The sequence below is a fragment of the Pezoporus flaviventris genome, unplaced genomic scaffold, assembly GCF_033815535.1.
Source record: "Pezoporus flaviventris isolate CSIRO_AGI_PZ_B2104156 unplaced genomic scaffold, CSIRO_AGI_Pfla_v1 ptg000292l, whole genome shotgun sequence".
Taxonomy (NCBI): Eukaryota; Metazoa; Chordata; class Aves; order Psittaciformes; family Psittacidae; genus Pezoporus; species Pezoporus flaviventris.
This window is the reverse complement of record NW_026892839.1, coordinates 77,699-87,202: the sequence shown is the minus strand read 5'-3', so window position 1 is coordinate 87,202 and position 9,504 is coordinate 77,699. Positions and strand designations below refer to the sequence as shown.

General features: G+C 63.7%; 1 protein-coding gene and 1 long non-coding RNA gene across 2 annotated transcripts; both read left to right on the top strand.

Moving 5' to 3' along the window:
* Nucleotides 1-5,285: 5,285 nt before the first annotated feature.
* On the top strand, nt 5,286-5,795 carry LOC133263371 (uncharacterized). Its single transcript, XR_009741479.1, has 3 exons — nt 5,286-5,414; nt 5,587-5,630; nt 5,717-5,795. It is a non-coding gene; the product is annotated as an uncharacterized LOC133263371 (long non-coding RNA).
* A 166-nt stretch (nt 5,796-5,961) lies between these two features.
* On the top strand, nt 5,962-9,171 carry RBM42 (RNA binding motif protein 42). Its single transcript, XM_061443120.1, has 10 exons — nt 5,962-6,155; nt 6,356-6,488; nt 6,632-6,716; nt 6,818-6,883; nt 7,167-7,327; nt 7,702-7,920; nt 8,005-8,190; nt 8,537-8,657; nt 8,738-8,932; nt 9,018-9,171. The coding sequence occupies exons 1-10, from the start codon at nt 5,962-5,964 to the stop codon at nt 9,128-9,130; spliced, it is 1,473 nt and encodes a 490-aa protein (XP_061299104.1). The 3' UTR covers nt 9,131-9,171.
* Nucleotides 9,172-9,504: the final 333 nt, after the last annotated feature.

Sequence of the window (9,504 nt, the reverse complement as noted above, 5' to 3'; positions counted from 1 at the left end):
CCAGCCCCACGACCCTCTTGCGCACGCTCCGGCCCCCGGCCCCCACCACCTCCACCTCCACCCCTGCCCGGGGGTCCACAGCCTCACGCACCCCGGCCCCATGGCCACGGGCCCTGCAAGCGCACTCCCCATTGCCCCCACGGCCGCCATGGCCAACAGCCCCATAACCATCACCTTTATGGTCCCCGGCCGCGTAACCATCGACCTTATGGCCACCAGCCCTACAACTACAGCCCCCATCCTTATGCTCATTACCCCTATGAATACCATCCCCATAGCCGCCATCCCCATAGCCTTTATGGCCCCCATAACCATCACCCCTATGGCCCCCATCCCCACAGCCCCCATCCCCATAACCTTTATGGTCCCCATAACCGTCACCCCTACGGCCCCCATCCCCACAGCCCCCATCCCCATAACCTTTATGGTCCCCATAACCGTCACCCCTATGGCCCCCATCCCCACAGCCCCCATCCCCATAACCTTTATGGTCCCCATAACCGTCACCCCTATGGCCCCCATCCCCACAGCCTTTATGGCCCCCATCCCCACAGCCTTTACGGCCCCCAGCCCCACAACCACAGCCCCCCCCAGCCCCATCCCCAGGGCCCCACGCCCGCCCCATCACCTCCTCCATCGCCCTCTTGCCCAGCGCCACCCTCGGCCGCCCGCTCTGCAGCGCCCCCTGCAGGACGCACGCCTTGCACAGCCCCTGGCTGGACGCGAACCCGCACCGCGCGCACGCGCAGAGCGGCCGCCGGGGGGCGCGCGCGTCCCCCGCCACCGGCAGGCGCCGCCCCGAGTGCCCGAGCGCGGGAACGGCGGCCGCGCGCGCCGCCTCCAGGCCCTTGAGCAGCGCCCGCGCGTGCCCGCGGAAGGCGCGCGCCGCGTACGCGCACTCGGTGCTGACGTAGCGCAGGCGCCGGAAGTGCGCGTACAGCACGATCTCCTTCTCGCACGCGTGCCGCAGCGGCTTGCACCGGGGCACCGGCGGCCACGGCGCGGGCACCGGGGGGGCCTTCCGGGGGGGGCCTGACCTGGTCTCTATGGGGCCTGAGCTGGTCTCTATAGGGCCTGGGGTGGCGTCTGTGGGGCCTGAGCTGGTCTCTATAGGGCCTGGGGTGGTCTCTATGGGGCCTGGGGTGGCCTCTGTGGGGCCTGAGCTGGTCTCTATAGGGCCTGAGCTGGTCTCTATGGGGCCTGGGGTGGCGTCTGTGGGGCCTGAGCTGGTCTCTATGGGGCCTGGGGTGGCCTCTGTGGGGCCTGAGCTGGTCTCTTTAGGGCCTGGGGTGGCGTCTGTGGGGCCTGAGCTGGTCTCTATAGGGCCTGGGGTGGTCTCTATGGGGCCTGGGGTGGCCTCTGTGGGGCCTGAGCTGGTCTCTATAGGGCCTGAGCTGGTCTCTATGGGGCCTGGGGTGGCGTCTGTGGGGCCTGAGCTGGTCTCTATAGGGCCTGGGGTGGCGTCTGTGGGGCCTGGGGTGGCGTCTGTGGGGCCTGACCTGGTCTCTATGGGGCCTGGGGTGGCGTCTGTGGGGCCTGAGCTGGTCTCTATAGGGCCTGGGGTGGTTTCTATGGGGCCTGAGGTGGTTTTTATGGGGTCTGGGCTGCTTAGGAAGCCCATGAAGCTCAGCAGAGTGTCTATGGGGTCCTTGGGGGTGTCTATGGGGTCCTTGGAGGTGTCTGTGGGGTCCTTGGGGGTGCCTATGGGGGCCTTGGGGGTGTCTATGGGGTCCTTGGAGGTCTTCATGGGGTCCTTAGGGGTGTCTGTGGGGTCCTTGGAGGTCTTCATGGGGTCCTTGGGGGTGTCTGTGGGGCCCTTGGAGGTCTTCATGGGGTCCTTGGAGGTCTTCATGGGGTGCTTGGCGGTGTCAGTGGGGTCCTTGGTGGTATCCATGGGGCTCTTGGTGCTCCTGGAGGTCTCTGGGGGGCTCTCCGTGGGGCCAGCGCCGCCCTCCGAGGCTGTTCTCCGCAGCCGCGCCACGTCCCCACGCAGAAAATTCATCAGCAAAGTCTCGGCGATGTCGTCAGCGTTGTGCCCTGCGGGGCCGGTTCCATCCCAGTTAGATCCAGTTACAACTGGTTCCATCCCAGTTAGACCCAATTACAACCAGTTCCATCCTGGTTAGACCCAGTGACAACCAGTTCCATCCCAGTTAGACCCAACTGCAACCAGTTATGACCAGTTATAACCAGTTCCATCCCAGTTAGACCCAATTACAACCAGTTCCATCCTGGTTAGACCCAGTGACAACCAGTTCCATCCCAGTTAGACCCAACTGCAACCAGTTATGACCAGTTATAACCAGTTCCATCCAAGTTTGACCCAATCGCAACCAGTTAGACCCAGTTACAACCAGTTCCATCCCAGTTAGACCCAGTTACAACCAGTTCCATCCCAGTTAGACCCAACTGCAACCAGTTATGACCAGTTATAACCAGTTCCATCCAAGTTTGACCCAATCGCAACCAGTTAGACCCAGTTACAACCAGTTCCATCCCAGTTAGACCCAGTTACAACCAGTTCCATCCCTGTTAGACCCAGTGACAACCGTTTCATCCCAGTTAGACCCAACTGCAACCAGTTAGACCCAGTTAAAAAGTTCCATCCCAGTTAGACCCAGTTACAACCAGTTCCATCCCGATTAGCCCCAGTTAGAACGAGTTACAACCAACTCCATCCCATTCCCGTCCCCTCCCTCCCTTCTCAGTCCATCCCAGTGCCCCTCCCCGTCCCGCTCCTCACCAGTCGCGATCCAGTCAGCCCCCAGCAGCCGCGCCGCCCTCTCCAGCGCCTGCCTCCTCAGCACCCCGCAGAAGGTGCAGCGGGAGCCGGCCCCCAGCGCCGCTCCCAGCTCGTCCACGCTCCACCCGAACACATCCCGGTGCGACAGCACCAGCAGCGGGGCCCCCCCCCGGCCCTCCCGCACCGCGGCCAGCGCCGCCTCCCGGTACCCGGCGATGCCCTCGTCCACGGACACCAGCGCCAGGCGCAGCCCCAGGCGCAGCCCGAAGCGCTGCAGGAGGTGGCTCAGCACCGTGGAGTCCTTGCCGCCGGACGCGGCCACGGCCACGGTGGAGCCGGGCGCGGGGACGGGGACGCGGGAGCCGGGCACGGGGGTGATGGAGCCCAGGAACTCAGCCTCGAAGCGGAGCACGAAGCAGTCGCGGCAAAGCGGGGTCCCGCAGCGGGGACGGAGCAGGGCGGCGGGGAGGGGACACAGCTGGCAGCGAGGAGGAGGCATCGCCTGCAACAGGAACAGGGGGGACACAGCGTTAAAGGGGTGATGGGGGGGCAATAAAGGTGCATTTGGCACCCCACCCCCCCCCCTACTGCTGGCAATGGTGCCTCCCACCCCCCCAATGGCACCAATGGTCCCTCCCAGCCCCCCCACAATGGCCGTAAGGTCTCTCCCCGCCCCCCCCCCCATGGCCGTAATGGTCCCTTCCCACCCCCCCACCATGGCCGCAATGGTCTCTTCCCTCTCCCCATGGCCGCAATGGTCCCTTCCCACCCCCCCCCCCATGGCCGCAATGGTCTCTTCCCTCTCCCCATGGCCGCAATGGTCCCTTCCCTTCCCCCCCACATGGCCGCAATGGTCTCTTCCCTCTCCCCATGGCCGCAATGGTCCCTTCCCTTCCCCCCCACATGGCCGCAATGGTGCCTCCCCCCCCTCCCCCCATGGCCGCAATAGTCTCTCACACCCCAACACCCCCCCCCCCCGCAATGGTATCTCCTAGCCCCAACCCCCCCCAACCCCCTCCCGCCTCATAAATGGGCTCTTCCAACGCCTGCCCCCCCCCATTACCCGTGTCCCGTCCCCTCCGTCCCCCCCCCGCCGTTACCGGTAATGGTCCCGTCCGCCGGAGCCGCGGAGCCTCCGCATGCGCCGCTGGAGCCTTCCCGGCGTGCACCGCGCTGCGGAGGGGCATGGCCACGCCCACCAGGGAACTCGGCTGCCAATCAGAGCGCGAAGGGCGGATCCCGCATGGGTGGGGCCGGATAATTAATAGGGATGGGGTCAATAATAGCCGTAGAGTGGGAATTAATGGCCCCATTGGTTAATCAGTGCGCTCTAAGGGTAATTAATAGCCTTCCTAAGGTAATCGATGGCTTCTAGGGGTAACTAATGGCCCATAAGAATAATTAATAGCTGTCATGGGGCAATTAATGGTCTCTAAGGGTAACAAAGAGTCCTCATGGGATAATGAATGACCCCTAAGGGTAATGAATAGCCCTAAAGGAGTAATGAATAGCCTCCCATAGGGTAATTAATGGCCCCTAAGAGTAATGAATAGCCATAAATCGGTAACAAATAGCCCCCATGGGGTAATTAATGGCCCCTAAGGGTAACTAATGCCCTCAAAGGGTAACTAATAGCCCCAAGGGACAAGCTATAGCCCTAAAGAGGTAACTAACAGCCTCCACTGATGCAATTAATGTCCCCTTAGGATAACTAATCTCCCTTGGAGGATAAATAAAGGCCTCAAAGCGGTAATTGACAGCACCAAGGGGTAATTAGTAGCCCAATGGGGTAGTTAATAGCCGACAAAGAGCAATTAATAGTTCTAAGCTGTTAGTCCCAAGGGTTAATTAAGGCTCCTATGCGGTAATGAACACAACGCAAGGGGCGGAGCTTCCCGTCAGGGGGCGGGGCCTCTCCAAAAAGGGAACTAAGGGGGGAAAGGGGGGGGCGGAGTTTAGTCCACGTGACCCCATTGCCCCTCCCACTTCCCCATTGTCTACCAGGGCCGTGCCCGTGCGTCCAGCGCCATGAGTCCCCTCCCGGCTCTGCTGCTCCTGCTGCTGGGTGAGGCCACGCCCCCTTTCATAGACCACGCCCCCTCAATTAGGCTCCTCCTACTGCCCCCCACCCCCTTGGCCCCACCCACCCGGGGCAAAAGGAGCCAATGGGGTGGGAGGAGCCAATAGGGTGGGAGGAGCCAATGCGGTGGGAGGGGGAAAAGGGGTGGGAGGGGCCAATGGGGAGGGAGGAGCCAATGCGGTGGGAGGGGTTAAAGGGTTGGGAGGGGCCAAGGGAATAGGAGGAAACAATAGGGGAGGAGCCAATGGGGTGGGAGGGGCTAAAGGGGTAGGAGGGAACAATTGGGGTGGGAGGAGCAAATAGGGAAGGAGGGGCGGAGCTTTCACAGTTGTCACGTGACCACTTCCGTTTGTTCCTCCAGGATTGGCTGCTGCAGAGGGAGGTGAGGCCCACCTCCCTCAACCCCCCACCCCCTTCCGTGAGGTCACGTGTGTTGGGGGGGTGGTCAACATCTTTTCCCATGTATCCAATCAGATTGCAGCTCCTGCCTGCCGGGCCCGGGACCAATCGCAGCGCTGGTGGCCGCTGACATCATCATGACGCTGCTCATCGCGGGAGGGGCCTACTGCCTAGGGGGGCGGGGCCGGAGAGGTGGGGGCGTGGCTTGAGAGAAAGTGGGCGGGGAAGGACGAACGGGATGGGCGGGGCTTGAGGGGAGAGTGGGCGGGGTCAATCGGAATATGTGGGGCCTGTGCAGGGGGCGTGACCACTCACCAGGTGGGCGGAGCTTCCCCACCCTGAACCCTCCTCCTTTCCATCCCAGATGAGGTCAAGCCACGCCCCCCCGAGGTGGAGCCGACCTATCAGGTAAGACCAGTGAGGGGTGGGAAGGGGAAGTGGGCGGAGCTTTGCCCATATACGACGGGGCTGACTCCACCTCTACCCCTCTGCAGGAGCTCCAGGGCGCACGTGGGGACGTCTACAGCGAGCTCAGGCGATAGCCCCGCCCTCTCCTCGTCCCCCACCGACGGGACCCGGTTGCTTCCCCCCAATAAACCTCCTTTTTTTTTTGCCTCAATTTGCTCTTTTCCGCCCCATTTCCGTGTCGAGGGGGTGGAGCGCGCTGCGTGCTCTTGACGTCATCGCCGCGCGCCGGAAGTGGGTCCTCACCCCCCCCCCCCCTCCCTCCTTTGCCATCATGGCGGCCGCGGCGGCTTCGGCAGCGGTCGCGGCTCCAGCGGCAGGGCCCGGGCCTGGTCCCGGAGCTGCCGCCTCGGCCGTGAGCGGGAACGGAGCCGGCGGGAGCGGGGCGGCGGCGGCGGCGGCGGCGGGAGCGGGGCCGGCCAAGAGCGGCGAGGAGCGGCTGAAGGAGATGGAGGCCGAGATGGCGCTGTGAGGGGCCGAGGGGCGGGGCTGCCATGGCAACGGGGGCGGAGACGGGGAAAGAGGGGTGTCGCCATGGCAACGCGGAGTGGGCGGGGCTTGAGGGAGAGGGCGGGGCTACAGGGAGCGCTTTGGGGGGGTGTGGAAGGTTCCATCGGGGGTAACGGGGGGCGATGGGCACCCCCCTGACCCGTTCTGTCCCCGCCCAGGTTCGAGCAGGAGGTGCTGGGAGCCCCCACCCCGGCTGCACCCCCAAGTAGTGGGGACCCCGCATCCGCCATGGCCGTGCCCCCCGTGACCCCCGTCCTGCGGCCCATCATTGCCACCAACACCTACCAGCAGGTGACGCACCATGGCCCCATAGGCTCCCCATACTTCTGTAGCCCTCCCATGGTTTTATAGCCCCCCTGTGGCTCCATAGTCTCCATATGGCCCCATAGCCCCCTTACTGCCCCATAGCCCCATGTCCTTTTCCATCCTTTCAGGTCCAACAGAGCCTTGAGGCTCGTGCTGCCGCTGCCGCCACCGGCCCCCCCATTGGAGCCCCCCCAGTGCCATTTGTGGGTCCAGGTCAGTGTCATCACCCCCCCCCCCCCCAAGTGTTCCCCCCCAGTGCCTTTGGGGTGACCCCAAGGTATTCAACCCGCCTCTTATGTGTGTGTCCACCCCAGCTGTGTCCCCACAGAGGCCCCCAGTGCTGAGACCGGCGTTTGTGCCCCATGTGCTGCAGCGCTCGGGTGAGGAGGAGATGCAGGGTCAATGGGGGGAGACGGTGGGGCTCAATGGGGAGGACGTGGGGGGCTCAATGGGCGCAGATGGGGGGGATCAATGGGGAGGACACGGGGGGCTCAATGGGGGGGAGATGGGGGGATCAATGGGAAGAAGATGGGGGGATCAATGGGGAGGACACGGGGGGCTCAATGGAGGCTCAGTGGGGGGGAGATCAATGGGAAGAAAATGGGGGACTCATTGGGGGTCAATGGAGGGACTGACCCCTACCCCTTGTTTCCTCTCTTGCAGGTGCCCCCCGATCTCTTTCCCTACGCCCCCCTCCTGGGGCCATCGTGGGCACCCCCCTGGGGGCCCCCCCTGCCCCTCCACTGCTGATGGCCCCACCGCTGCAGCGCCCCCCCCCCGCGCCGCTCCCTCCGCTGGGGACCCCTTTGCGGGGCCCTGCCCCTGTGAGTGGGGGAGGTCAATGGGGGGCCATGGGGGAGGGTTGTGGGGCAAATGGGATGCTAACAGTGGAGATTAATGGGAGGGATATGGGGGGTTGAGGTGGGGGATGAGGGGATTTTGGGGGTTTATGGGGGGTTTTGGGGCAATTTGGAGGGTATTGGGGTTCAGTGGGACTTGATGGGGGGGTTAAGGTGGGGTTGGAGTGAAATGGGGTTAAAAGGGGGGTTGGGGGGGAACTGGGGGGTCCGTGGAGGTAAATGGGAGGCTTAAGGGCGTGTCGGGGGGTGAATGAGGGGTTATGGGGGTCCAAAGAAGGACTCTATGGGTCTGGAGGGGATCTGTCCATTTATAACCCTGTTTTGTCCCCCCCCAACAGGTAGGAAGTGCCCCCCCCGTGACCCCGCTGACTCCGTTGGTGGCCGGGCCCCGCCCCCCCCCTCCCACCCCTTCCCCCTCCCCTTCCACAGCCCCTCCCCCCCCTTCCTCCTCCTCCTCCTCCTCTTTGGGGGTTCCGGTCGCTGCCCCCCCCCCCAAGCTGACCCCCACCGTGATCCAGGCGGCGCCGACCGTGTACCCCCCCGCGCGCAAGAGCCAGGTGGGATCTCCCTTCCGGGTGGGGTGTGGGGAGGGGAGGGGGCGTGGCTTGTGCTTAACCCCGTTTCTTCCATTCACCCAATAGGAGGAGCCGCTGCCTCCCCCAACGCGGGCGCTGCCTCCCCCCCCCATGGCGGACATTGGGCCCTGCCTGCCCTCCGGCCACGCCCACCCAGTGGCCGCGCCCACCGTGGAGCCGCGCCCCGCCCACCCGGCGCCCCGCCCCCCGCGGAGAACACGCCCCCCCGAGACGCCCTTCCTGACCCCGGATGTAAGGGGGGGGGACGAACCCTATTGGGGAGTGGGCGTGGCTATGGGGAAGGGGGTGTCGCTATAATGGGGTTTGGGGCTTATGTGAGGGCTGAATTTCATTGGGTCGGGGCGAGGCCTTGGGGTTGTGGGCGGGGCTTGTTTGGCCTTATGAGGCAGTGGAGTGTCTGATTCGAGGTACGGCTGTGGGCGGGGCTTCCTTGGGGGCGTGGCTTAACGCAGAAGGGGGTGGGGTCGTGGCGATTGGGGCGGGGCCTGGCCAATGTGGGCGGCTCAAAGGCCATTGGGGAGGGGGCTTCAGAGGAGGAGGGGCTGAGGCCTGTGCCTAAGCCCCTCCCCCTGCGCAGGTGGGGGCGGAGCCATCTCCGGAGGACAAGAAGAAGGGGCGGGGGGAGCGGCTGAAGCGCTGCATCCGCACGGCGGCCGGGAGCAGCTGGGAGGACCCGAGCCTGCTGGAGTGGGATGCGGGTATGGAGCCCTCACCCCATAGCCCCACAGCCCCAGTTGCCGGCTTTCCATGTCCCATATGCTGTGTCCCACGTCACCAGATGACTTCCGAATCTTCTGCGGGGACCTGGGCAATGAGGTGAACGACGACATCCTGGCCCGGGCCTTCGGGCGGTATCCGTCCTTCCTGAAGGCCAAAGTGATCCGGGACAAGCGCACCGGGAAGACCAAAGGATACGGATTCGTGTCCTTCAAGGATCCCAACGACTACGTGAGGGCCATGAGGGAGATGAACGGTACCGCAGGGGACGGTGGGTTGGGGTTTGGGACCCATAAGTGACTCTCCCCAGACCCATAAGTGACCCCTGGCCTCTCCCGCAGGGAAGTACGTGGGCTCACGGCCCATCAAGCTCCGGAAGAGCATGTGGAAGGACCGGAACCTGGAGGTCGTGCGTCGGAAGCAGCGTGAGAAGAAGAAGCTGGGCCTCAGATGATGATGTCAGCGCTCGGGGGGTGTGGCCTCAGCCCGAGGTGGGTGGGGTTTGGGCAAGACGAGGCAGAGCCTGTGCCGGCGTATTAAAGGTTTTGGTGTTGGAAGGGGTGTTTGGTCCTCATTTGAATAGAATTACCATAAATTAGGTTTGTTTACATACCATTAACATAGCTTCGATCTGTTTTGAATACAATTAGCTTAACAGCGGTGCTATTTGCATATAGTTGATGTAACTGTTACTGCATTTACATCTACTTAGCGTACACCCAACCCAGTTAGGCGCCCGACAGTAGAACTGTGCATGATGGGACTTGTAGCACCCGAAGCGCACTGACAATGGCACTTTATTGACCCACAAGGCATGATGGGAGGTGT

Bases quoted from the DNA above. Each gene is read 5' to 3' on its own strand.
- RBM42 (XM_061443120.1), top strand. From the start codon at position 5,962: ATGGCGGCCGCGGCGGCTTCGGCAGCGGTCGCGGCTCCAGCGGCAGGG. The intron at 7,328-7,701 runs GTGAGTGGGGGA...CCCCCCCAACAG, and splicing joins CTTTGCGGGGCCCTGCCCCT to GTAGGAAGTGCCCCCCCCGT. The intron at 8,191-8,536 runs GTAAGGGGGGGG...CCCCCTGCGCAG, and splicing joins CGCCCTTCCTGACCCCGGAT to GTGGGGGCGGAGCCATCTCC.